Consider the following 27978-nt stretch of genomic DNA (forward strand, 5'->3'; position numbering starts at 1 on the left):
CCTCTTTTTCTTGATGAGTCTGGCTAATGGTTTATCAATTTTGTTTATCTTCTCAAAGAACCAGCTTTTAGTTTTACTGATTTTGCTGTTGTTTTCTTTGTTTCTGTTTCATTTATTTCTGCCCTGATCTTTATGATTTGTTTCCTTCTACTAATTTTGGGTTTTGTTTGTTCTTCTCTAGTGCCTTTAGGTGTAAAGTTAGTTGTTTATTTGAGATTTTTCTTGTTTCTTGAGGTAGGATTGTATTGCTATACAGTTCCCTCTTAAAACTGTTTCTCGGGCTTCCCTGGTGGCGCAGTGGTTGAGAGTCCACCTGCCGATGCAGGGGACACGAGTTCGTGCCCCGGTCCAGGAAGATCCCGCAGGCCACGGAACGGCTAGGCATGTGAGCCATGGCCACTGAGCCTGTGCGTCTGGAGCCTGTGCTCCGCAACAGGAGAGGCCACAACAGTGAGACGCCAGTGTACCGCAAAAAAAACAAAAACTGTTTCTCATGTGTCTCATAGGTGTTGGATCGTCGTGTTTTCATTGTCCTTTGTCTCTAGGTATTTTTTGTTTTCCTCTTTGACTTCTTCAGTGATCTCTTGGTTATTTAGTAACGTATTGTTTAGCCTCCATGTGTTTGCATTTTTTACGTTTTTTTTCCCTGTAATTGATTTCTAATCTCATAGTGTTGTGGTCAGAAAAGATGGTTCATGTGATTTCAGTTTTCTTAAATTTACCAAGGCTTGATTTGTGACCGAAGCTGTGATCTATCTTGGAGAATGTTTCGTGTGCATTTGGGAAGGAAGTGTAATCTGTTTTTGAATGGAATGTCGTATAGGTATCAATTAAATCTGTCTAGTCTGTTGTGTCATTTAAAGCTAGTGTTTCCGTGTTAATTTTCTGTCTGGATGATGTGTCCATTGGTGTAAGTGAGGTGTTAAAGTCCCCCACTATTACTGTGTTACTGTCGATTTCCTCTTTTATAGCTGTTAGCAGTTGCCTTATGTATTGAGGTGCTCCTTTGTTGAGTGCATATATTTATAATTGTTATATCTTCTTCTTGGAATGATCCCTTGATCATTATGTAGTGTCCTTCCTTGTCTCTTGTAATGTTCTTTATTTTAAAGTCTATTTTGTCTTATACGAGGATTGATACTCCAGCTTTCTTTTGATTTCCATTTGCATGGAATATCTTTTTCCATCCCCTCACTTTCAGTCTTTATGTGTCCCCAGGTCTGAAGTGGGTCTCTTGTAGACAGTGTATATATGGGTCTTGTTTTTGTATCCATTCAGTGAGCTTGTGTCTTTGGTGGGAACATTTAATCCATTCACATTTAAGGTCATTATCGATATGTATGTTCATATTACCATTTTCTTAATTGTTTTGGGTTCGTTTTTGTAGGTCCTTTTCTTCTCTTGTGTTTCCCACTTAGGGCAGTTCCTTTAGCATTTGTTGTAGAGCTGGTTTGGTGGTGCTGAATTCTCTTAGCTTTTGCTTGTCTGTAAAGCTTTTGATTTCTCCATGGAATTTGAATGAGATCCTTGCCAGGTAGAGTAATCTTGGTTGTAGGTTCTTTCCTTTCCTCACTTTAAATATATCGTGCCACTCCCTTCTTGCTTGTAGGGTTTCTGCTGAGAAATCAGCTGTTAACCTTATGGGAGTTCCCTTGTATGTGATTTGTCATTTTTCCTTTGTTGCTTTCAGTACTTTGTCTTTAATTTTTGTCAATTTGACGACTGTGTCTTGGCCTGTTTCTCCTTGGGTTTAACCTGCCTGGGACTGTCTGCGTTTCTTGGACTTGGGTGGCTATTTCCTTTCCCAAGTTAAGGAAGTTTTCGACTATAATCTCTTCAAATATTTTCTCAGGTCCTTTCTCTCTCTCTTCTCCTTCTGGTACCCCTATAATGCGAATGTTGTTGCGTTTAAGCTTGTCTCAGAGGTCTCTTAGGCTGTCTTCATTTCTTTTCATTCTTTTTTCTTTATTCTGTTCTGCAGCAGTGAATTCCACCATTCCCTCTTTCAGGTCATTTATCTGTTCTTCTGCCTCAGTTATTCTGCTATTGATCCCTTCTAGTGTATTTTTCATTTCAGTTATTGTATTGTTCATCTCTGTTTGTTTGTTCTTTAATTCTTCTAGGTATTTGTTCTGCAATTCTTCTATGTCTTTGTTAAACATTTCTTGCCTCCATTTTTTTCCCGAGGTCCTGGATCATCTTCACTCTCATTATTCTGAATTCTTTTTCTGGGAGTTTGCCTATCTCCACTTACTTAGTTGTTTTTCTGGGGTTTTATTTTGTTCCTTCATCTGGTACACAGTCCTCTGTCTTTTCATCCTGTCTGTCTTTCTGTGAAAGTGGTTTTTGTTCCACAGGCTGCAGGATTGTAGTTCTTCTGGTTTCTGCTGTCTGCCCTTCAAGAACTTTTTCATTTCAGGATATTTGAGAGTCAATTGCTAGCATGGTGCTCCAGCACATCCAAATTAAGAAAGTAATAGATGCATTCCTACCACGTGGTTTCAGACCCTCTTCAGGTTTGTCCGTGTGTCCCAACAGTGTCCATTATTCAGTCCAGCATCGTGTTGTATTTGCTTACCGCGTCTCCCTAGTCCCCTTCAGTCTGGAAATGTCCCTTGGTCTTTCCTTGCCTTTTATGACTTTGGCAGTTTTGAAAACTGCAGGTCAGGTATGCTGTGGCATGTCCTTCTACATTCTTCTAGGAAACATAGAATTCATCTGATGCTTCCTCGTGATTAGAATAATGTCATTTTTTGACATGAATGTCAGAGAAATGATGCTGCATTTTTCTCATGTTTCATTACATGGTTTCTCTTTGTCCCTTTACTGAGAATGCTCACTTTGATCATTTCATCAAGAAGCAGTGTGCTAGGTTTTTTCACTGTCAAGTTAATCTTTTCACCCTTTCTTATTAATAAGGCTGTTGGGAAGGTACTTCAAGATCATGAATATCCTATTCTTTACCATACTTTCACCCGCTGGTTTTAGAATCCACTGGGTGTTTTTTTGCGGGGAGGGAGGTCTTACTTAATTATTATTCCAATGGCTGCCACATGGTGAGTTTCTTCCTTCTACACCTATTAGTTGGCTTTGTATTTATTTTTAAAAATATTCATTTATTTATTTATTAGGCTGCATCGGGTCTTAGTTGCGGCCCACTGGATCTTAGTTGCAGAGCGCGGACTTCTCTCTAGTTGTGGTGTGCTGGCTCCAGAGCGTGCGGGCTTAGTTTCCCCGCGGCATGTGCGATCTTAGTTCCCCGAGCAGGGATCAAACCCGCATCCCCTGCATCGGCAGGCGGATTCTCAACCACTGGACCACCAGGGAAGTCTCAGTTGGCTTTTTAACTGTAAGAAAGAGCTTTCTTTTCTTGCCGTGTATTCATTTATTTATCTAAATCAACAGGGCCACATGTCTTGCTATTTTATAGCTTTTGGTCCATTTCTATGATTGCTTATTTTGATGCCCAGATTGTCTCAGATTTGGCCAATGGGTTTTTGTGTTCTTTTGGTTTGTCCCTATTGTGTGTGATTAATTCCTTACTTTGTGACAGAGCAAGGTATTCCAGGCTCGTCTTTTACTTTTCTCGAGTCCGCCAGTTCCCCAAGGAGCCGTACTTCCTTTTAGTGAATGGGATTTAGAAACCAGCATCTGGGCACTAGGTGTGCTTATTGCTATTGAAGTGTTGCCGCTCACAGATCCCGTCAGTCAAAGGTGTTAGCGAAAATGTTTGGGTGTGTATACAACATTTACAACTATAGTTCTGCATCTGTTTATATTAGTATATTAAAATGTCTGTATTTCAGTGTCTATATTGCTAACCAGGAGTTCACATCAATACCTCTAATTCCAGTACCATAGAGTTCTCTGTAATTTTCTCCCTTTTCTTATTTGTAGCCCCTTTTCTGACAATGATGAACTTGACTCCCGTTATGTAGCCACTGTCCTGTCACTTCTGCCCCCTCCTCGTTCTGGGGCCCTCCTCTTCCTGCTCAGGCTGTGGCGCCCTGTGCTGGGCCACATCTGCCTTCACCCTTTTCCTAGCGCAGACACCTTCCTCACCGCATGCCCAAACTTCCTGCCACCCCTACCCTGATGCTTACTTTGCCCAGCCTTGTCTAATGGCTTTTGTACTGAGCTGTGCAAGAAGGAAGGAAAGAAAGAAGTTGACATTATCTCTTAAGCCCTTTTTGGTATATTATACATAGTTTTCATAATTACAGTTTTTCATGCTTACATACTGTAACGTTGTATCTGTTGTGACGTAGGATTGGACAGATGGGGACTGGAAAGCGTGTAGTTTACTGGTGTTAGTGAAGTCATACCAGAAATCAGTTGCAAGGAGTTACCTCAGAAATGAAGGACAGTAGCATGGACCAGGGTGATCATGCTTTCATAGGAGGCGCATAGCGTCCATCAGAGACGTTCTACAGGCAACTGATGGAGCACCCACCCATGTACCATCTCCAAACCATCCACCCATCCATCCATGCATTGATCTCTCCATCCGTTTTTCACTCTTAGTATTTTTCAGCTTCAAGGTTAGTTGAGCTTGGGAGACATCTGGTGTCCTGGAGCTGGCCAGAAGGGTCAGAGGTCAGCAGTAGCAGGTAACCAGCCCTAAAAAGGACACAGTGAGCACCCAGTGATCATTACCAAAGCAACATACCTGCATTTTTGTAAGCAGGACAATGGTCCTGGTAATAAGGGATGGAGAATCTGATTGTTTCCAGGCAGCAGTATTGATCATGATGAGACGCTGTCTCTGCCCTGAGCCCAGAAAGTCACCATAATTGATTGACAGACAAGAGGTCACTACGTAAGGCTCTTCAGTGGTGGTGGTCCCTGCCTGGGAACACACAGGCCTTTGTGTGAACAACAGGTGTAATTGGAGGGTAGACAGTTGACAGATGACCCCACAAGTGGATTATGTAATTGGATCTGGACCACAGCCAGACCACCTGTCTGTCCTTTCAGCACCTCAGGTCGGGGGCCTGCTGCTGTTTCTTCAGGCAGCAGGGGTGTTGCAGGGGTCATGATGAGAGTTGAGAGTTGTGTCTCCTTGTCTAGCAGAGATCTCTGTACTGGCTGCATCTCCCTCAGTGAGGTCAGAGGGAGGTGACCTTGTGATGATGACTGTTTATTGCTACAGGATTTTATAAGTGGCTTGTACTGGTTTTCAATATCATCATTAATGCATGAGTAGAACTCGAATTCATTTTGAAATATTTAATACATCTGGGGTTCACTGGTATATAAAGTATAGATTTAATTAATTTTCTCCCACATTGGTATACCATTATCATAACCTTCCCATCACCTCCCTTTTGAAGAAACTTACTTTACCAAAAAAATAAAAAAGTCAGACAAAGTACTGTATTTGTTTCTTGGCTTTCTAGTTTGTTCTAGTACTCTGTATTTCTACTTTTGTGCCTATATCACACAGTTTTAATGCTTGTTGTGTTATAATATGCTTTAATTTTTGTTCTTCTCTGAGTGGTTTTTTTTGCTTTTCATGCCTATTAATTTTTTTCAAAGAAATTTTAGAATTATTTTGTTGTGCTAAAATATTCTTTGAGAAGTTAGATTCTAATATCATTTGATGTGTTCACATTAAAAAACATATTTCCATCTTGGAACTTATGTTTATTCAGTATGCCTCTTCTCATATTTGAATTTTCGTCTATTTCCTCCAATAAAACTTTGAAGACTTTTAATTTATGTGCTTGTTGAACTGTGTTTATTCATGTATACAAAATTCTGAGCATAGTTATTACATTAACTGTTCAAAAATGGAAAGGAAAAAACCCTTTTTTAAATATATATATTCTGTAATAATCTGTTTTGATTATTTTGAGCACAAAGGACCTTTGAGGATGTTGATTTAAAACTGTATGGGAAAGTGATGCCCAAAGAATTCAGTGTCTGGAATCCAGGACTTCTGAGTCTTGTGCGTTGTTCTTCCAAATACCCCAAAGCAGCCTGGTGTGTTTGTGGAATCACTCACAGGAAGTTAGAGAGGAAGTTACAGTTGGGGTTAATTGGGGGACATTCTTTAGCATAAACAGTGCTTGAATCACAAATAGCCCACAAATGTCAGTATCAGCTGCTGGAGCTACCTGGCTCTTTTGTCCGGCCATCAGACTGTTTCCTCCCTGTGCATTCCCTGCTCCAGCCGTGTTTCTCTGGAGCTTCTGGAACTTACACCACCCGCAGTCCTGGCCACTGGATGCCGAGAAGGCTGTCAAGTGGTTTCCAGTGACCATTGCTCCTGCCATGTTATGGGTTAGTCTCTTGTGGATTCGCCTGGAAGCTGTTATGTGTAATGTTCTTGTGAGAAAATGAGTCCAAACTAAATTCTGAAAAAGGAACTTTTATTTTTATTTTTATTTTTTTGCGTTAAGCGGGCCTCTCAGTGCTGTGGCCTCTCCCGTTGAGGAGCACAGGCTCCAGACGCGCAGGCTCAGCGGCCATGGCTCATGGGCCCAGCCGCTCCACGGCATGCGGGATCCTCTCGGACCGGGGCACGAACCCGTGTCCCCTGCATCGGCAGGCGGACTCTCAACCACTGCGCCACCAGGGAAGCCCAAAAGGAACTTTTAGAGCATGTATTGTTTAACATGGGAACCTCCTAGAATTTAATATTTAATGTTGGGGTTATCCTTCCATCACCCCTCAAAAATTATTAGCTTATTTATTTAGTTCAGAGAAATTGCTTATCATTCCATTGCCATCTGCTTATGTAGCGATCATTGTCTCTAATTCTCTTGTGGATTGAGGCATGGTAGATAAATAATGTTAAATGTATCTCCTGTGTGGTATTTTTATTAAGTGGTTTTTTATCTTAAACTTTTAAAGTCCATTTGAAAAATATTCCTATTCAAGTTAGTGATGGCTGGAACTGAAGTTTTGATCTTCCTATTAAAGATATGATTTGTCCTAAGAAACTGGTAGTCCTAATTGCCGCTCAAGGTTAATTGTCAGAATTATCTTTCCCTGCAGGGCTCTCTTAATTGTTTCATTACCCTGGTGCCATGGCTTTCAGACTGGATGGACTCGAGTTCCCCTGGAATTCTTCTGTGCTGTTCAACAGCTTTCTCAGTGTCACTGTCAGTGAAATTGGCAGAAAAATGCTATAGCATTAAAACACAGTGCACTTCTTTTATAAATGTCATAGCAGGTCATAGGGCAGTGAAATGTAAGCCTGACTCTGTGTTCCAAGGCGTTACGTGAGAGAAGCAAGATGGTAACTTTTTTTTTTTTAAATCTACACACTTTAAGACTGGAAGATCCTGTCAAGGGAAGAACGTGTACAGTTCTTCAAAAATTAAGGCTTAGAATTCTCCACTTAAATTGTCTTGATTTTTGATTATTACTAAAATGAGAAGTGGAGCAAGTTTTTTTTAAACACAGAACAATATGATATATTGTTTGTGGTTACGAAAATATGTAGCAAAATTAAAAAGATGTGAATGGGACTTATACATACCTACTTTAAAAAAATTTTATTGAAGTATAGTTGATTTATAATGTTGTATTTAATTTTTGCTGTACAACAAAGTAACTCAGTTATACATGTATATTTTCTTTTTCACATTCTTTTCCATTATGGTTTATCACAGGATATTGAATATAGTTCCCTTTGCTATACAGTTGGACCTTGTTGTTTATCCGTCCTATGTATAATAGTTTGCATCTGCTGATCCCATCCTCCCCAGTCCTTCCCTTTCCCATCCTCCCTCCCCTTTGGTAACCACAAGTCTGTTCTCTATCTCTGTGAGTCTTCTTCTGTTTTGTAGATATGTTCATTTGTGTCATATTTTAGATTCCACATATTAAGTGATATCATATGGTATTTGTCTTTCTCTTTCTCTGGGTCCATCCATGTAGCTGCAAATGGCATTATTTCATTCCTTTTTATGGCTGAGTAGTATTCCATTGTATATACATACCACAACGTCTTTATCCATTCATCTGTCGATGGACATTTAGGTTGTTTCCATGTCTTGGTTACTGTAAATAGTGCTGCTATGAACATTGGGGCGCATGTATCTTTTTGAATTATGGTTTTGTCTGGGTATATGCCCAGGAGTGGGATTGCTGGATCATACGGACACATGCCTACTTTAGAATAGTGTTAACCTTTGGAGAAGAAGTGGGGAAGGGCTTGATCAGGCAGGGAAACAGGAAGATGTTGAACTGTATCTGTAAGATTTTATTTTTTAAAGAAAAAAAAATACTAAACCAAAAAAAGTATATGCGCTTTATTAAAACATAATAATAATAGGGAAACAAGATAAAAAACAGCAGCATGTTCATACTCCAAAAGGTGCCTTGGCTTTTACCTGTGAAACCTTTTTTTTTTTTTTTTTTTTGGCGTTATGTGGGCCTCTCACTGTTGTGGCCTCTCCCGTTGCGGAGCACAGGCTCCGGACGCACAGGCTTAGCAGCCATGGCTCACGGGCCCAGCCACTCCGCGGCATGTGGGATCTTCCCGGACCGGGGCACGAACCCGTGTCCCCTGCCTCGGCAGGCGGACTCTCAACCACTGTGCCACCAGGGAAGCCCCTGTGAAACCATTTTTAAGTATAGGTATCAAGAACAGAGAGTGTAGATATTATAATATAACATGACCTAACCATGTTAACTCCATATTTGACTGGATTCCTGGCTCACCAGCAGTTTCCTTTCTTTTCACTGCCTTTCTCCAGTATATTGCTGCTACTTGGTATTTAAATGTCTCTTTTCGTTAGTAAATTAGCGTTCATTTGGAAATGTGTTAGTTAGGCTGTGCCATTAAAAAGTACGTGTAGTAATTACCACTTATAAAAGTCACTTGTATATCACTTGTGAATGTCAACTAATAGGAGATTTATATGTGTTTAGAAGATTGTCACCATTGCAGGGGAGATTTTTTACCTGTATCAGTTAACAGCTTTAATTTCTTTCAGATTGCATCATAACTAGTACTTCCTCTGCCTTAAATTACAGGGATGTTTTCATCTGGTAAAGTCACTAAAAAGAAAATCATGTGCTAATACTGTGAGAAATAAATGTGCTGACATCTGTAATGTAAGTCGTCTAAAGCCTGGCACCTGAAGCTTTTCTCCTCTTTTTTGGGTTCTTCCAGGAACAGTTCATAGGATTTGCAGCATTACATCTAACCTTGTTTTTCAGTGGGTGTGTTCTCTGAAGCATAGTTTCCCTCACTCCCATGATGCCGTAGAATGATTCCATAGAAAGAAGAGGCCTTTGCCCGAGAAGAAAGTATGCATTGACTGTGGTGTCTAGTCTGTAGGCCTTGAGCTGTTTTCGGCAGAGTCTCAGACCCTAGATTTTTCTTTTTTTCATATATTTAATATGAAATATAAAAAAATCAAATGAGTTATCATGAAAACTGTATTTCAACCTTTGCCCTATAATTGCTATGAACTATTCTCCCTTATTTTAGTTATTAATTTTTCTTTTTACTCTAATATGTTATTTTAAAGCTGATAGTTGCTAAATGTAATTAATTTTTTAAGGAAATTCAAAATCAGTGGACTCCTTTGGTCTTGCTGGTTTGTCAGAGCCATTGAACGCTCATCTCTCCTGTTAGAAGTGCTGCAGAAACTCCATCTGGGGAATTTACACTTAGGTGCATTTGAATGTGTCATGCTTTAGTGCCAAAATATATTTGCATCTATTCAAGCACTTAGAGGGAACAGGTGATTGTCTAGGGAGTGGAGCTGAGGAGCCTTTGATAAAATTTTCATCTGCTGAAGGGCTGCTATGAGTTGTTCAGTGACAAATTAAAAAAAGAATTTTAGTGGAACTAGAAACAGAAATAGATTTTCCAGCAGTTTAGCCAAGATGTCTAGTGAACAGAAGAGCTCTTTCACATTTTACAAAAAGCCAGCAGATAGCGGTGTCTAACTTCCCAGTTAACTTACCTGCCCTTGCCCTTAAGCACTCATTAGATTTCTTCCTCAAATTTGAGACCTGCAAAGCTGACACCTGTCACTTGCACATGGATGATTCATTCAGCAGAGACTGTGGAGTGTCAGAGCCCTAACTGTTCTTAAAGACTGTACCCAAGGCCAGTGGTTCTTAGTGTGTCCTCAGGTCAGCAACGTCAGCATTACCTGGGGGCCTTTCAAAAATGCAAATTGGGCTTCCCTGGTGGCGCAGTGGTTGAGAGTCTGCCTGCCGATGCAGGGGACACGGGTCCGTGCCCAGTCCGGGAAGATCCCACATGCCGTGGAGCGGCTAGGCCCGTGTGCCATGGCCACTGAGCCTGTGCGTCCGGAGCCTGTGCTCCACAATGGGAGAGGCCACAACAGTGAGAGGCCTGTGTACCGCAAAAAAAAAAAAAAAAAAACAAAACAAATTGCCAAGCTGCATCCTTGACCCGCCAAATCAGAAAATCTGGGGGTGGGCCCAGCAATCTAGTTTTTGGGTTTTTTTAATAAAATAAATCCTGCAGGTGATTCTGATGCACCTGTATCAGAACATGTCAGTATGAGGACCTAGGCTAACCACAAATTCTTGCCCCAGACTTTGGCGCAGGAGACAACCATTTGTCAGTTTATTTAAACCCCTTTCATCTCCTGTTTGAATCATTACATCTATTTTTCATGATCTCTCACTCCTTTTTAGCTTTCATTTTTAGCTCGACATCCCCATAGGGTGACTTTACAGTGTGTCTTCGTGTGGATATCTTGGAGTTTACCTGTTTGGTGTTTAACGGGCTTCTTGAATCTGTATGTTTCTATCTTTCTCCAGATTTGAGAAGTTCTCAGCCATTATTTGTTTAAAAATTGTTTTTCTGCACTATACTCTTTCTCCTCTCTTTCTGGGACTCTGGTTACATGAATGTTTAATATTTTAGTATTGTCCCACAGATCCCTGAGGCTCTAATTACTTATTTTTTATCTTTCTATAAACTTTTTTCCTCTTCGCTTTTCAGATGAGATCATTTCAGCTGATCTGGCTTCATGTTCACTGTTGTTTTCTTTTCTCTGTCATCTCCATTCTGCTATTGAGCCCATCCAATGAGTTTTTAAATTTGTGATTACTGTGTTTTTCAGTTGTAATATTTGATTCTTTTTTGTATACTTTATTTCTTTGTTGAAACGTCTTATTTTTCAAGAGTGTTCACCCATGTTTGACCTCTTTTTTGTTTTTTTTAGGGCCCATCATTTTTATTTCAAAGTCATCTGACATAGAAAACTAAAAGTTTTTTATTATGGAAAATTTCAAACATATACAAAATACAGAATATTATAATTAACCTCCATGTACCCATCACCCAATTTCAATAATTATTAACATTTTTTGCTTATCCTTTTTCATCTAGGCATTCTCCCCTGACCCTACCCTACCCCCTCACACACATTTTTCAGGGCATCCTATAGGATAAATTGTTTGAACAATTTTATAATAGCTGATTCAAAGTCTTTATCAAATAAGTACAATATCTCTGTGATCTCAGCATTAACATCTGTGGTTTGTGTTTTGCTATGCAAGTTGAGATTTTTTTTCCAGTTCTTTATATGCTGAGTAATATTGAATTGCATTTTGGACATTTTTGTATTATATTGTAAGACTCAGGGTCTTGTTTCAGTTCCATGGGAAATGTTGATTTTTGCCTCTTTGTTTTAGCAGGCAGTTGACCTGGTTGGATTTAGACCATAAGTGAGAATCAGTCTGTGGGTCGTGATTCCAGTTCCAAGGCCCGTTCAGTTTTCCAAGCCTTTGTGGTGCTATTCCAGTCTGTCCTATGTGTGTGCCATCCACCGGCCAGCCTGGGAGCTGAGAAGTGTTCTGGCTCTTAGTTTAACTCTGAAAGTCTCCGTGTGCTGCTGGGGGTCAGCTCCATGTGTGCACCGTTGGGGGTGGCCCAGGAATTCATACACAATTCCATGAGGTTGCCTTCCTGAACTTCTCCCTCTACACCATCTCTCAAGTACTTTCTGGTTCCTTGGGTCTTTCCTTTTCTGCCCTCCAGCTAGACGTCTTTATACTTTATTTATAAAGTATATAAATATATATAGCTTTATTTATACTACTCTTTCATGTTCTTCCTGTGCTTGTGCCCATGTCTGGGCCGAGCAGTGAGAGGACAGAGGGGAGAACAATGAAACAACTGGCGTCTGCCCCACCCTCCTGGGTCCACAGCTCCTGGGATTGGAGAGAGCTTTTCCCCTGCCTCCCAGATTTAGGCATCTGTGGGCCCCCTGCTGCCGCCACTGTTGCTGCTAGGGGACCCTCTCCCTCCTCCTGGAACCAAAACTAGAAGCTTCTCCTGGAGTTCTCTCTTTTACACTAATGTCAACTTTTGGGTTTCTTCCTAGATGAAGCCGGGGACACTGGAGGAAAACAATGGTAAATTCATCATTGGTCAGTGGTGCTTTAGGTCCTGGTCTCTTTCAATCCACCTGCTTCTGTTTGTTTTCAGACCCCTCAAGTAGCTGCTGCATGTGTTCTGTCCAGGCTATCAGGTGTAGCTGCATTCAGAGGGAGAGGCAGGTGGACGATGCTGTCCCATCTCGGGCAGAACCAAAACTTCTCCCCCAGCGTGGCTTTAGACTGATGAGAAAGGAGAGATTTACCCAAAGCCGAGTTCCAAAATGAATGAATGTATTTGTCATAATGGTCCATGGAAAAAAGTGACTTAGATACAGAATTATCTAAAGGTTGGAAAGTGGGTGAGGTGGGGGGCAGGAGTAGCAGGAGACCAAGTAGCCTGGGCTGCTGAATCTTGGCAGGTTTGTCCGGCTCCCAGATCCCAGACTGGTGGCATGGATTTTCTGTGGGATGTGCTCACCCTTCAGCAGATTAGTTATGTGGTTGCAGAGGTGAAGGACAGCACAGTGTTTTTATAGCCTGGGGAGGCTTGGGGGTGGTCCGTAAAGAGAAGGAGTTGATGAAGGTAGGAGACTCTTGGTGCTTAGGGAGAGGGGAGCAAGGGAGGCATTTTGGAGGGAAGGATGGGATGTGGACAGCCTGTGGGAGGCAAGGCTGAATAGTTGAGATTGTTACTAACGGAATGAGTAGTATTGTTAGTAACAAAGGATATGAGCTACTAGGTACCAACGGAAAGAGAGTTACAGTCGGCCCTCCGTATGTGTGGCTCCGCATCCCAGTGAATTCAACCAACTGCAGGTTGAAAATATTCAGGGAAAAATGTCCAGAGAGTTCCAAAAAGCAAAACTTGAATTTTCCGTGCTCTAGCATTTACCTTGTATTTGCAGCTATTTATATAGCATTTATGTTATATTAGGTATTATAAGTAAGGAGGATTGTGTAGGTTATATGCAAATACTAGGCCATTTTATATAAGGGACTTGAGCATCCCTTGATTTTGGTCTTCCTGTGGGCATCCTGGAACCATCCCCCATGAGGGATGACTGTGCTAATAGTTTGACCAGTTAGTGTAATGCCTTCTATTCAGTACCTTAAAATTTAACATTTCATTGTCTGCTGTCTGGAATCATCCTGTAATTTTCTCTTGTACTCAATCCATCGTCTTTCGGAAGGATGAGAGCTGCTCTATATACTCGTCTTGTATCTCCCCTGAGGCTTTAAGAAGAAAAAATTGAGCTCAGCCCACACCCACACCCACACCCACATCTAAAAATTTCTTTGGGGGGATGGGACTGGAGCATCTTGAAATTTTATAGAGCTCCACACTTAGCCCACGCACACAGTTGGGCAAATGATTCTTGTTGATTATGTGGCTGGAAATCTCAATAACAAAGATTGAAAATCAATTTTCTTTCTTCTCTGGCGTCCCAGAATCTAATTTGGCAATTTTTACTTTGCCAGAAGTAAACAAGGGTTTAAGTGGTTTATCTGAAGCAGGATATTGCAAGTCCGCATTTGAATTATAAACATTGAAAAGGAGAGGACAGGGCCTAGGTGGCTTTTTGGGAAGGTGTCACGTGCACTTACATCCTTCACAAATATTAACAGGCGATCTGATGGCATGCTTTATACCTGCTACCCTTGATACCGAGTGCCTGCCACTCACCTGAGCCCACTGTCAGCCCCAAGCCATGTGACCTGTTTGAATCCGTTAGTATTCGTGTGAGATTTTCATACCCACCACAAGCACCGTGTCAGATACTAAATCCCCATCTCACTGCCCAAAGCCATTTTGAGATAGAGAAAAATTACTACATTTCAAGTGTCTTAAAAGCCAATGTCACAAGGGTCCAAGGCCCTAGAACATATTACATAATCTGTTCTTAAGTATTGGCGTATGTTACTGGAAATTAGACTCTATCAGGGCCCCCAAATGGTGCCATCATCATAACTTATTTTAGTATAAATATTTTTAAGGCCTTTTATACGACTTGAAATTATCATACACAAAGCAAGTTTCTTTTAGTTTGAACTAGGAAACGAAATAAGAGCTTCACCCATTCTGCCTCACCCAACTTCTCATGCGATACCATTCCAGAAAATTTTTCTGGACAGAGCTTTGCTTTTCTGACTGTTGTATCTAAAATGAAAACCTCTCTTTCACTGAACATGGTTTAGCAATGCGTTATATATCCTGTCTGTGTGTGTGTGTGTGTGTGTGTGTGTGTGTGTGGTGGGGCGTAGAGGAGGGCCTTTCTAATGTATGATTAAATTCAGAATGTGGAGCCCTGAAGCAGAATTTCTAAAGGCCTCCTGGTTTTTGGCCTGTAAGCTCATGTTACGTTGCACCATACCCTTTTGGGAATACAGTTGTTTTATATGTTCATATTAATGGTAACTCAGAACGAAATAATTCGAACATCATCACCTCAGAAATATTCATATGGCAACATTTAATTTAAAACAGTTGATTTTTGGTTTTGTTTCTGTTTTTTGTTTTGCGGTACGCAGGCCTCTCACTGTTGTGGCCTCTCCCGTTGCGGAGCACAGGCTCCGGGCGCGCAGGCTCAGCGGCCATGGCTCACGGGCCCAGCCGCTCCGCGGCATGTGGGATCTTCCCGACCGGGGCACGAACCCACATCCCCTGCATCGGCAGGCGGACTCTCAACCACTGCGCCACCAGGGAAGCCCTAAAACAGTTGATTTTTATTCGTGCAGTAGCAGAATTAGAAAATCTTACACAAAATTTGAGGACCGTAATTAATAGTGATATTAATGATTATTATCCCTACACTCCTTAGAAATCACTGGAAATCTTTACATGTTTAATTTTTTTTCAGTGTGCCTGAAATATTAAAATAGAATATCAGTGGTTTCATTCACAGAGACTTAAGTGAAGCTTTTTTTTGTTGTTACCAAGTGTCTTTGTCTACCTTTTTATAATATCGTTTCCCCTCCATCCCCTTCTAAGATCGTCTGGAATTTGTCTGTCCTCAAGTATTTAACAGGCTCTCAAGTGCTCTCAAAGATGCCATCATATATTTCAAGGAGGTTTAGATATACTCTAAAAATGACAAATTAAGTGCATCACAGAAAGTCCATGTGCTGTGATTAATCACATTAACCTCAGATCAGGGAGTCGCTCATAGTTAAGGAGAATTTAAGATCTGGAAGGAAGCATTGAAGACTTGGTGAGGGAGCTGAGCCCTGGAGGGCTTACCCCGTCAGGCAGAACACATGAGCTGGGTCTCTTCCGAGGGCCTTGTACCATCACTTACTCTCATTCATTCATTCATTGCCTTTTCCCCTTCAGCCTTTTGCTTTTTAAATATACTCACAAGTCCCCTTTAAACAAAAATACCACAAAATATCCCACAGGGTCTGTCAACTCCCGGCTCCAGCTACTACCAACTCTGTCTTTCTCTTCATAAACAGACTTCTTTTTCTTCTTCTGTTTTTTATTGAAGTGTAGTTGGCTCACAGTATTGTGTTAGTATCAGGTGTACAGCAGAGTACACAAACTTCTTGAATGAGTTGTCCACACTCAGGACACCTCAACTGCACTTTCCCTGGGCTTCTGAGGTTTTCCTTCTCCCCCTCTGAGGGTCCTTCTCTGTTTCCTTTGCAGGTTCATCTTCCTCTCCTTGAGCCATTAAAAGCCAAGCTCCTCAAGGTGCCCAGTGTTGGGTGGGCCATCTTTTCTCCCACCTCTCTGTCCTCTCCTCTTTCCCACACCTGTGGCTTCCTTTATTAGAGATGACTCTCAGATGTATATAGAGAGATACCACATTCTCTCACACACACATGTATATGCACATATATATGTATACATCTCTACCTGATATCTGTAGAGATGTGTGTGTATATACACGTGGATCTTAGGTAGATATGTACACATACATATGTATGTATGTCTGTCTCTATATTTTGAGGTATATAGTTCATCTATAAATTTTTTTAAATTACCATCAGGGTTAATAAGCAATTCTTAATCCCCCAACTTTCTAGATTTCTTCATTTTGATCATTTAACAGAATATACTTGATAAAAACCAGGCGTTCTTTCAAAAGTATACTTGCCAACATCAGGAGAACATCTTAAACAAAATATGCTTTATTTCAGCACCATATCTTCTCATCACAGAGCACCAAATTATCAAAAACTATGCATATATATATATATATATATATATATATATATATATATATATAATAGAGAGTAAAGTCGGTAGGAAAGTGGGTAGGTTGGTAGATGGACAGATGGATTGAGAGATCTCCTAGGCGTTTCTTCTGGAGCTTCAGCTCCATATTTCTATCTTCAAAAGGCATCTCAAATCCATTATGTGTAAAACCAAACTCACGATTTCTCCCCCAACCTGATTTTGGTCCTTTTCCAGTGTTCTCAATCAGTGTGAACAGGTCCCCATCCAACTAGTTACAGCAAAGCCCAGGAGCATCTTCTTCACCTCCCCGGTCCCCCTATCTGGCCCATCATGAGTCCCGGTGAGCTTATCTCCCAAGTATCTTCTGGATCTGTTTATTGACCTCTTACTCCTCCCTTCCAGTTCTGAGCCGCCATCATGTTTGACCTAGACCACTGCAGTAATCTCTTACCTTGTTTATCTACATTTCCTCTCGCCCTCTGGTACATTCTTCAAACAGTAGAAAAAATGATCTTCCTGAAACTCACGTCTGTTTGTGTGATGCTGCTGTTGGCGCAAAGCCCTTCAGGGTCTTGCTGTTGCCCCTACGTGAAATACGAGATGCTTTACTGTATCCCGAGCAACTCTACATGCTCCGTCCTCCCCTCTCTCTCCAGCTTCACCTTGTGCAGCGCTCCCCCGGTTTCCTCTGCCGTGTCTCCCATCACTCATCATCATTATCACTTTTTCCTGTCACAGTCTGTTGGATATGCACCCCCCCCCCCGCCCCCGCCGCAAGAGCTTGTCTTAAGCACCACCTACTTCACGGCATCGTTCCCTAACCTCCCCTGCAGCCAGCCCCCTTCTCGCATGCTCGTGAGCCGGGGGCAGGGTATCTCTCCTTCAGTTGCAGCTTTGCGTTTATTTGTTTGGTTAGTGACCTCTTCCTCCTGCTTGTTTACAAGTTCCATAAGGACAAGGTGTGTGTCCCACTCGTTCACCTCTGCATCCCCACCCCCAGTTCTTATCATAGCGCGGTAAGTGTTCATTCAGTATCTGTTGAGTGAATGGACACACAGCAGCAGCATGTAAAAAAGAAAAAATGAAGCACATCTTTTAAGCCAGTAGGTTTGTCCATAAAGGAATACGATAGAGGAAAGAGAAGGCACCAGCCTTAACAGAGCCCCTTTTATGTGCCACGTGCTTTATACACATTATTTGGACGGAAAGAAGGAATGGTCATGGGTAGTTTTGTTTTCTTTCATAACTCCTCTAAGGGATTTTTATGTGTATTTCATGCCAATACATGGGTGGCAAGATTTTTTTCAGTGATTTAATGTGATATGAAGTATGTCTCTGAAGTACTATCCTATTTTTCCATTAACATATTTTAGCAATTTTCAACTTGTGTGCCTGGGCATTTTATTAACAGAAAAAAAAAAAAAGAATTGGATTAGGTATAATTAACACCTCAAATGAGATTGCCTTGTTAATCTCTAATGTCATTTTAAGAGCATTAAATACACATATATCCTGGACATGGCTACTTAACTTTTGACTTTTGTATGGCACACAGTTTTGAGTCCTAGTCATAAAAGGCATGTGGGAAGCACCTTTCTTCATTGTGGTAATGGTGCCTTTCCATAATTGGGAAATACATGAATGCAGTTTTTTATGAGGGGGATAAGCAGACTGTAGGTGGATAATATCCGCTGCTGCCCTTCTGAGTCTCCCAAAAACGTGTGCTGCTTCTCATGTTGGCTCCATTTCTGCTAAAAAAACGACAGCCACCAGACCCTTCGGTTGCTCGCTGTGGTTACGATCTAAACCCGTTAGGTTCTAACCGTATTGAATTTGAAGCTCCTTTGAGAATCTGTGACAGTATGTCACATGGGCAGGTGGATGTGCGGGTCTGAAGCTCCAGAGTGGCCATGTGGGGTATTGCTATTACCTGCAGGGTCCAGGTGGAGCTGGTACCCAACTAGAGGTCACGTGCCCTGTCCGGAGGAGGCAGCCAACAGTAGCCCAGTGACAGCACAGATCTACTGATACCACATCTTCTAATTTTTGAAGGGAAGCCAGAAACTCAGACTTTTATGTGAAAACTACAGATTTTTAACCGTTGACAGTGAAGGATTTTGTTTTTTACATCTGTGCGGGACACACAAAACACATCCATGAGCTGAATTTTTTCTCTGACCTTTGTTGCAGATTCTTTGTCCTGGCTGCTAGTTCTTCACGGTCTCTCTCTCCCTCATCTGTCCAATATGGGTTCCTGCTGCTGTTTCACGTCCCCTGCATCTTGGCTGGACTTGACTCTCTCCTTTCTCCAAGCCCAGGAGGTCCATCTCCTGTCTCAGGCTCAGCCCCTCCCCTTGTCACCCTCACATGGAGCATCTGTCTTGTCCTGTGAGACCCAGCTTAGGTCCTTGGTGCCACCTCCTGCACCCTGCACTCGTCACTTTGATCCGTCATGGTTGACTTCTAGATGAATGTCTTATCTTCACAAATAAGTTGCATTCTTTTTCAGGACAAAGATTGAACATGGGGTTTGGGGGTGGGGGGTGGTTTGTTTTGAGACTTGGTTGACTCTCAGGTGTGAATGGGACCAGAAAAGATAGTGAGTCTCTTAAATGCCTCCAGTGACAGGGAGCTCACTGCCTTCTGTGACATCCATGCCAGTTTGGGACAGCTCCTGTCTTAGAACGCATCTGTTTGCTTAATCAAGCTGAAATTTACCTCCCCACCTAATGAGTTTGTTACCCTTGGGCATTTACACTGAATTCTTCTGCCCCTTGTACAATCATTTTCTGAACAAGCAGGACCCTAGTCAGTCCAAAGGAGCTGTTCTTGTGTGTCCAGTGTAGCCGTCTAAACAGGATTTTCACAAGAAGCCGTGTTTTTACGTGGAAATAGTCACTGCATATGCGCATTTTCTTTCCTGTCGAATTCTGAGGGAGTTTTTAGTAACAGTGACCTATTACTAAAAACCTACTGCTCTGACAGTTTCACCGTGTTTTCATTTGAATGCACTGTCCTTTGAGGTTTCTACTTCTATCGGCATTAATAAACATTTCCTAAATTGGTGACCATATGCTTTGCTTGATATTCTCACATCTCTTTGGTTACCTGATTTCTGTTTTTCTTTTCAACAGTCAGAAGTCTAATTATCTGTATACTGAGTTTTTAATCTCTTACGATATTGTAATGCTTAGATCCCTCACTTTGCCCTGGGTAACGTGAGTATTGTGACACTCGGCTCTAAAAATAAAAGCATTTGAAGATTTAGAATTGGCTTATGTAGGCAGATTTTTGCGACGAAAGCCTCCCCTTACTCTGTTGTTGTGTAGTACACTGGAAATCACATCTCAGCTGCAGGATTCCATGTTAGAATGTCACCAGCTAACCAGGTGGCTCAGTGTAAACTCATTGCTGTTTCTGTGTGTTCTTAGGTGCCGTGATACTCCTGGGAAGAACCAATATGTTTCGCTTTAACCATCCGAAGGAGGCCGCCAGGCTCAGGGAAAAGAGGAAGGTGAGCAGTGTGGAATCTCCTGTAGCTCACTCCGCTCTGGGAGGGGCTGGGGTCGGGGAAGAGGGGGTCTCCACTCTGGTTCCAGCAGTTTAAGTTTCTGGAGCACGAACCAGCCCATAGCCTGGATTGATTCTAGAGGGTTTGTTCCCCAGCGGATGGCTCCCTGGTGAAATAGGCTAGCAAGTGAGATCCAGAGCAGGAGGAGAGACACTGCGTCTCGACCCTCCTGTTGAGCGCTGCATCCCCTGAAAGGAGGTGGGCATCATTTCACATGAAGTGGAGAGTACCTTCCACTCAAGAGCATCTGTTTTAAGAGTTAACCCCATAACAGAATCACTTTCATCCAAAAGTTGGCTCACTTTTTATTTTCATTCACAGTAAATTGGATTTTTGATGAGGCTGTGAAGCAGAGAGGGGGTGAACTTAGGACGATTGGAAGAGGCTTCAGCTTGGATGGGGATGACTAGAGGGCACTTGAAGTGCTGGATGAGGGAGGTGGGCAGAGGACCAGAAAGAGACAGGAAGAAATGGAAGGGAGAGAAACCTGTCTAGGACACCGTGTTGACCGTAGACCGAGGAAGGGAATTAAGTCACAGCTGAGTTTTCTGTGAGCCAGGCGCTGTGCAGAACCTCCACATGTACCAGTTTATGTGCACAGAGGCTGTTATTACACCCACATCACGGATGATCGAGATGAGAAACTGAGGCTGGCCTGTCCCGTGGCCAGCAAGCGGGGAGCCAGGGCTGCAGCCCCGCATCTCAGCCTGCTTTTGCTGGGGCTGCCCAGAGTTGCCAGTGCCTTAAATGCAGAATAACGAGAAAGTCGCAAACCCCAGCCTCCTCCAAGGCTGCCAGTTCCAGCCTGTGAAGCCTATTGTCTGTTCCAGCCCAGAGTCGCCCTGGAGGGCCCTTTTCAGGACAGAGTTGCAGGGAAGAGAGGGAAGGAAACAGGTTTTAACTTAGTTAAAATCACGACACAGGATGAGGGGAGGGAGGGCTGGCGGCGCGGGGCAGCTGACGTGGGGCCTTGGAGGCCCCTGGAAGGAGTTTGACTGTTTTCTAACCATTTGAGGTCTTTAAGCAGTAGAGGAATGTGAAGATAAATTTACTACAAATATTAGGAAACTTTCCATGGAAGCCAAACAAGTTAGGCTGTTGCTCTTTTGGTCTCCCTCCACCTCCCCCTCTCCCTCTTTGTCATTCAGCAAGTGTGAGTACTGCTTCTGCCAGGGGACAGGGTTGACACAGATGCCGTGACCCCTTCCCTCCACTTGAACGCAGCAGCCAGGTCAAGGAGATCCACAGGGCTGTGCAGTTCCCGCCTGAGCGCACTGCGGCCCTGCTGGCCTTAGCATGGGGCTTGGGCTCCAGACGGATCCCTGGCCTGACCCCTGACGTGCATCCTCAGAGAGACCAGTTGTGTGCAGGCTGATGGGGGGCGTGAGCCCCTCGTTGCCTCTCCCCAGTGGAGCGTGGGGAGCACAGAGCGCGGCCTTCCCTTGCTGCCGAGGTAACCGCTCTGCCCTGTGTCTGCTCTTAGAGTGGCCTTCTGTCCTCCCTCAGCTTGTCCATGACTGACCTGTCCAAGTCCTGCGAGAACCTCTCTGCCGTCATGCTGTACAACCCAGGGTGAGTGGACTGCGGCGTTGCCTCCCCTGGGGTTGTCACTGTTGTGGTGTTTGTCGTGTCGACCCCATTAAAGTCATTAATTAAAAAAAGAAGTCAGTTAAAGAAAATAAAACTTCTGCAGTCAGGCCTCCTTATCACATCAGCCGAAGTCATTTTCCGCGTTCCTTTCCAGCCCTCGCTGTGTATGGACATCCTTTAACTTAGTTATAATCACAGCACAGGACGAGGGGAGGGAGGGCTGGCGGCGGGGGGCAGCTGACGTGGGGCCTTGGAGGACCCTGGAAGGAGTTTTCTAACCATTTGAGGTCTTTAAGCAGTAGAGGAACGTGAAGATAAATTTACTACAAATATTAGGGTGTGTGTCATCTGGAGAAGGTAGCATAGAAGTGAGAGACCATTTAGGAAGCTACTTCCTTAGTCCCGGTGGGAGGCACCAGTGGCTTGGGTCTGGGTGGTCACCATAGTGATGGAGCATCGTGGAATGAAGGGCGGTTCCCAGGCTCCGGGTTTAAACAGTTGGGCAGGTGATGCACCTGCTCCTGAGGTGCGGGAGGCAGGGATGAGCAACCTGGGCTGGCGGTGGGGTGAGGGTTCAGTCAGTGTATCTTTCCTATTAGGTTGGAAGTTTTTCGAGGTCGGGGGCTTATCTTACTAATTTCTGTATTCTAGAGTGTCATTCACATAAGATGCTTGACGAATGTTTAGCAGACAGATTAAGAATGAAATTTTAGTAAGACACGTGTACCCTTTGGGGGGAAAAGGATTTTCACTAGTTGCTCTGGGCATGGGTGTTCTAAATGGTGGGAAATGACACATTATGCAAAGGAATGTGTTTCTGTGCACGAGTCAGTTTCCAAATGGCACTGCAGTTGGTTGAATAACCTCGAGTTCATGTTCGGGATCCTCAGGCAAAAGGTGGGAAGAGGGCCTCGTGACGAAGTGAAGACTTAGGCCAAGGTTGTCAGAGAATTCCATGAGAAACACTCTCCGGTCGGCTGAAGAGATGGTGCTGGACGGGCTGGATGCTGCCGTGCTGCATCCTGTTCATCTGGCTTCAGTTAGCAGGCACATTTCGTGTCTGCCACCCTTGCAGTGCTCATCTGTACAAGTTCAAACGCCTTAATACTTCATCATCCCTTCATTCCCCCGACGCCAGGCCCCGCCCCCAACTTGCCACCTGCTCTAGAGAATGATTACCCATGAATTAAAACATAACTGGGGAGAAGTTGCTGCCTCTGATTTGTGGGAAGCAGACACCTTGTAAAGTTCTGTGCTCCAGCAACGCGGCAAAACAAAGCGGGATTAAAGCCAAGCTGGGCTGTTTTTACCTTTTCTGATGTTACAGGTGTAACTATCCTTGGCCTAAATTAAGCGCCATGCGATAAATGGGAAGAATGTTGAAAGAAGTATGTTCACTGCTTGGACACTAGCCAAATAGTTGTTACTTAAATCTAATAAGCCGCCTGCACACAGAGTGTGTTAGTTTCTCAAGATGGAAACTTAGGGCTGAGATGCTTCGATAGGACGACGCACATTTATTGAGAGCGAGGGGAGACCATAAGTGTCAGCTGCCATGTTCTCTCTGCCTAAGAAGATGGACACATGGGTGTGAACCCACTTAGCGTGAAGTCATGGAAGTTATATGATTCAGGATTAGTAGCCTGTGACCTGGGAGGGCCAATGGGAAGGGAATGGTGCAAATTGACATGCTTGGAAGGGATTCTCTTCCAGTGTCCATGTCTTGTAATGTGTTGGGTGATGTAGAAAACCAGAGACTTTCAGAAAGAACCTTTCTTGATGTTGAGATCACCTCCAGCCAGCATCATGGGATCTGTGCCATAAGCCTAAATAACGGGAACCCACTTGTCCTCAACGCTTATGGAGACCAGGCATTGTCCCCTTTGTAACATCCTCCCCAGTTCTCCCCCTCTTCTGTGTACTCTCACTGCCGTAGCAGTGCACAGCCTGTAGTAAATAGCTGGGGCCCATGGCAAGGGGAGGGTGGTGTGGAGGGTATAGCAGGGCTGTGAGGAGCCTTAAGTAGTAACCCTTCTAAGTCCCTGGTCTAGCACTTTCTTCTCCGTAGTTGAGGATATAAAGATGTTAGAAGTCTATAAAGATGCCTTATCTTGGAGAACAAAGCGGATAGAACACTAACCAGAGATTCAGCCCTGGATGCCCGCCAGGTGGGAACCCCAAATCACTCCCTTCTGTTCTACTTGAGAATTCTGTTCAAGATTCACACAAAAAAACTGGATTCTGTGCTGGGCCCTGAGATGTTTGCAGGAAGAGGTTTTCCCCTGGAGAGATGTTCTGGGAAGGAACATTTTATGAGCAAACAAGGTGAGTGCTGGCCACAGTCACGCTGAGCTTAGGAAGAGATAAGAGGATTCCGCAGGTTGGGGCCTGACTGGGGGGCGCCCTGAAAGCCAGGCCTGGGCGTGAGCAGTTTGCTTTGATAAACAGATGTCTATTCTTTGAGGAAATGCACTTTGGGGTTTGGGAGGATGGAGCAGGAGAGATGGCAGCTCAGGTTCTGCTGGCACAGTCACAGCACCTGTGTACATGTAACTTTTTTATAAGTTCTGGTTAGTGTGTTTAGAATTTATGATTATGAATAAAATGTATGGCCCAAAATACAACAGAGAATTATTTTCTCTATACTCATAAGCATTTGCTAACTCATTTCTTCACTCATTTTTTTAAATTGTGCTAAGATACACTTAACATGAAATTTCCCATCTTAACCATTTTTAGGCGTACAGTAGTGTTAAGTGCGTTCACATCGTTGCAGCTAACCTCCAGGACTTTTTTCCTATAAAACTGAAACTCTGTACCCATTAAGCAGTAACATCCCAACCCTCCTCCCCCTCACCCCTGGCAACCGCCATCCTATTTTCTGTCTCTGAATTTGACTGCTCTGGGTACCTCATATAAGTAGATTCATACATTATTTATCTTTTTGTGACTGGCTTTTTTTTTTTTTTCTTTTTTTGTTTGTGATCCGCGGGCCTCTCGCTGTTGTGGCCTCTCCCGTTGCGGAGCACAGGCTCCGGACGCACAGGCTTAGGGGCCATGGCTCACGGGCCTAGTCGCTCCGCGGCATGTGGGATCTTTCTGGTCCGGGGCACGAACCCATGTCCCCTGCATCGGCAGGCGGACTCTCAACCACTGCGCCACCAGGGAAGCCTGTGACTAGCTTTTTTCACTTAGCATAATGCCTTCAGAGTTCATCCATGTTGTAGCAAGTATCAGAGTTTCTTCCTTTTTAAAGTTGCATAACATTCCATTGTGTGTATATATCACATCTTATGTATCCATTCATCTGTCGATGAACACATGGGCTGCTTCCAGCTTTTGGCAGTTGTGAATAATGCTGCTCTGAACACGGGTGCACAAATATCTGTTTTGAGCCCCTGCTTTCAGTTCCTTTGGGTATATACCCGGAAGTGGGATTGTTGGATCATATGCTAATTACGTTTTTAATTTTTTTGAGAAACTGCCACGCTGTTTTCTGTCTTAGGTGCAGCCCTGTTACATCCCTACTAACAGCGCCCAAGGGTTCCAGTTCCTCCACATCCTCACCAGTACGTGTTATTTTCTGGTTTTTTTCTTGTTAGTTTTTTCTTTTGTTTTGTTTTGTTTTTGATGGTGGCCGCCCTCATGGGTGTGACGTGGTACCTCATTGTGGTTTTTCTTCACTCTTTGTTTTCTTTCCATTTTCTTAAGAATTTCCAATCTGGAAAGTAGTGTTTGGAAATATAGAAAGATGGAAGATCTGAAATTCAGCTCTCCCAGTAAGTTTAGTAAATACCTGATGAGTGTCAATCTGACAAGGATCCATTTCCTGATGACCTCCCCCGAGCCCTGCCAAGTTCAGTTCAACCAGCTCGTTCGCCTGTATCTCAAAGCCCAGTCCTTGGGGTAGGGCTTCAGGAGGTGTTTCTAGCCAAGGAGAGATGTGATCACATTTGCCCTGAGAGGGAACAGTGAGGGCGCGGAGGGAGCTGTGAGAGGGACCTGGAGGTGAGGCCAGAACTGAGGCAGCAGTGGGAGGAAGCTAGAGGCAGCGGTGGGTTGCACAGGCGCCCAGGGCAGGAAGGAAGTGACGAGGCCCGAATGGATGTGGGAGGGAAAGAAGGAAAAGCTGGTAACATCCATGTTCTGGCTTAAGTAATTGGTTCGGTGTCGCATGCTCTCCAGCTGAAATACAGATACGGGAGGAGGGCCAGGGCCAGCTTGTTGAGAGTCAGGGAGAATGCCGAGCACAGCCTTGAGAACCTGGACCCCGGGCTGCGAACTTCCTCCTGGGAGTGACTGCACAGGAGCACAGGGTCGGCCGCTGGGCGCCCCGTGGGGAGCGTGGGGGCCTCTGCAGCCTGTCGCAGGCGCAGGGTGAACGCGGGGCCCCCGTTGACAAGCCCTCCTGCTCGTTCCGCATCCACTCAGCTGCTGGGTGAGGGCCCTTGTTTGGCCAGCCTGTGCTGGGGCTCAGTTCCCTTGGAGCGTGATCTAGTGTACAGGGAAGACTGTGGGGAAGCCTGGCGGAAAGCAGGGAGCCGGGAGCCTTGTCGTTGCTTGTGACGCTTGGACTCCTCTGGGTTGAATCTGAGTGAGGGCAGCTGTGCAGCTCCACCCAGGCCCCTGGCCGCGGCACCCCCGCTCCTCACCGTAGGGGGTCTGTGTCCACCTATTCGGTGATGGGTCTCACAGGCTTCAGCAGGTGGTGACAGTGCAGAGTTTGGGGTCCCTTACCCCATATTTACCTCTCTTAGGACCAGTTTGGGATCAGTGTTCTCCTGCTTTTAAACCTTTCTCCCTCTGAGGCGAACTGGCTTTTGGCCTTCTTAATGATTCCCTGACACTAAGTACTGGCTTAATAAATGTTAGCTGCCCCCCAGCACCGCCCCGTCCCCTGCCCCAAGCCTTCTCTCTTCTTTGTTTCTCTCTCTTTTTTTTTTTTTTTGCGGTACGGGGGCCTCTTACTGTCGTGGCCTCTCCCGCTGCGGAGCACAGGCTCCGGACGCGCAGGCTCAGCGGCCATGGCTCACGGGCCCAGACGCTCTGCGGCATGTGGGATCCTCCCGGACCGGAGCGCGAACCCGTGTCCCCTGCATCGGCCACTAAACCACTGCGCCACCAGGGAAGCCCCTGTTTCTCTTTTATTAAACCCTCGTGAAGGGATTTCTTTGGTGGTGCAGCGGTTAAGAATCCACCTGCCAATGCAGGGGACATGGGTTCGAGCCCTGGTCCGAGAAGATCCCACGTGCCGTGGAGCAACTAAGCCCGTGCACCACACTACTGAGCCTGCGCTCTAGAGCTTGTGTTCTGCAACAAGAGAAGCCACCGCAACGAGAAGCCCGCACACAGCAACGAAGACCCAACGCAGTCAAAAATAAACAAATAAATTTTTTTTTTTTTTTTTTTTAAAAAACAACCCTCATGAAGACGTCTTTGTTAAGAGGCCGGGACTCTTCTTTAGTGTCAGCTGCTCCTGTCTCTTAAGCACCAGCCAGCTTTCCAGTTACTTAATAGAAGTCACGGCCCACGGTATCCCTGGAGAAAATAATTTTTCTCCCCGAATTGGCTTCACCCAGGGACTCCGTCTTCCCAGCTCTTTCCGTCTTCCTGTCCCCACCCACACCTCGAGCAAGTTCACTCTGAGAATGTTGCTGCCCATCTTCGTGGGGGCACGAGCAAGAGGGATTTTCCTCTTTAAGTGGCCGACATGGTCCATCCGCGAGGAGCAGCCGGTGTTCTGCATTCATCAGGGCTCTCGTGACCCATGCACGTGATTCCTGGTTTCCTCTACGCGGCGACACGGGAGACTCTTCCTGGTTTCCTCTACGAGGCGACACAGGGGGGACTCGTGGACCTGCCCCTGGAACGTGTCCGGCCTTGAGCCGAAGGGTGGGGCTCACCGCACCCCCTTAGCCCTTCGTGGTGACCCCTTCTTCTTGCAGGAGCCCCTCCTCTTCCCAGCAAGTGGCCCGGCCCTCAGTGCCTCTGGGATGCCCTCCAGGCCCCAACATAAGCACCCATTTGTCTCCCACCGCTATCTTCTGCCACTTTCCACCTTGAACTTCAGGCTTCGGTTTAAGTGGACAGAACGTGTTTCACACCTCTCTCCAGGCCAAATCCATCTATGAGACTGTCCATAAAACCCACTCCTCTTCCCTTCTCTTCATCTTTCAAGGTGAGTGTAGGAACTGTCTCCTCAGAAGCACTCTGTGCGTCTCCAGTTAGAGCGAAGTGCTTCCGCTTCGTCCTCTGGCAGGCGTTTGGTGCACACCTTTATCATCATAGCTTTTCCCCGATTCCTTTA

The 27978-nt window shown here is 44.4% G+C and overlaps 1 protein-coding gene across 2 annotated transcripts in view; it reads left to right on the forward strand.

Annotated features, from left to right (window-relative positions):
- Positions 1–27978, forward strand: part of KIF16B (kinesin family member 16B) — a 256485-nt gene that overhangs the window by 106203 nt on the left and 122304 nt on the right. For both annotated transcript variants that reach the window (XM_065892000.1, XM_065892001.1), the window contains exons 15-16: positions 19942–20024; positions 21565–21653. In XM_065892000.1, coding sequence (XP_065748072.1) covers positions 19942–20024; positions 21565–21653 — 172 coding nt within the window. The remainder of the gene's footprint in view (positions 1–19941; positions 20025–21564; positions 21654–27978) is intronic.

This window comes from Phocoena phocoena, chromosome 15 (genome assembly GCF_963924675.1).
Source record: "Phocoena phocoena chromosome 15, mPhoPho1.1, whole genome shotgun sequence".
In the NCBI taxonomy this organism is placed as follows: Eukaryota; Metazoa; Chordata; class Mammalia; order Artiodactyla; family Phocoenidae; genus Phocoena; species Phocoena phocoena.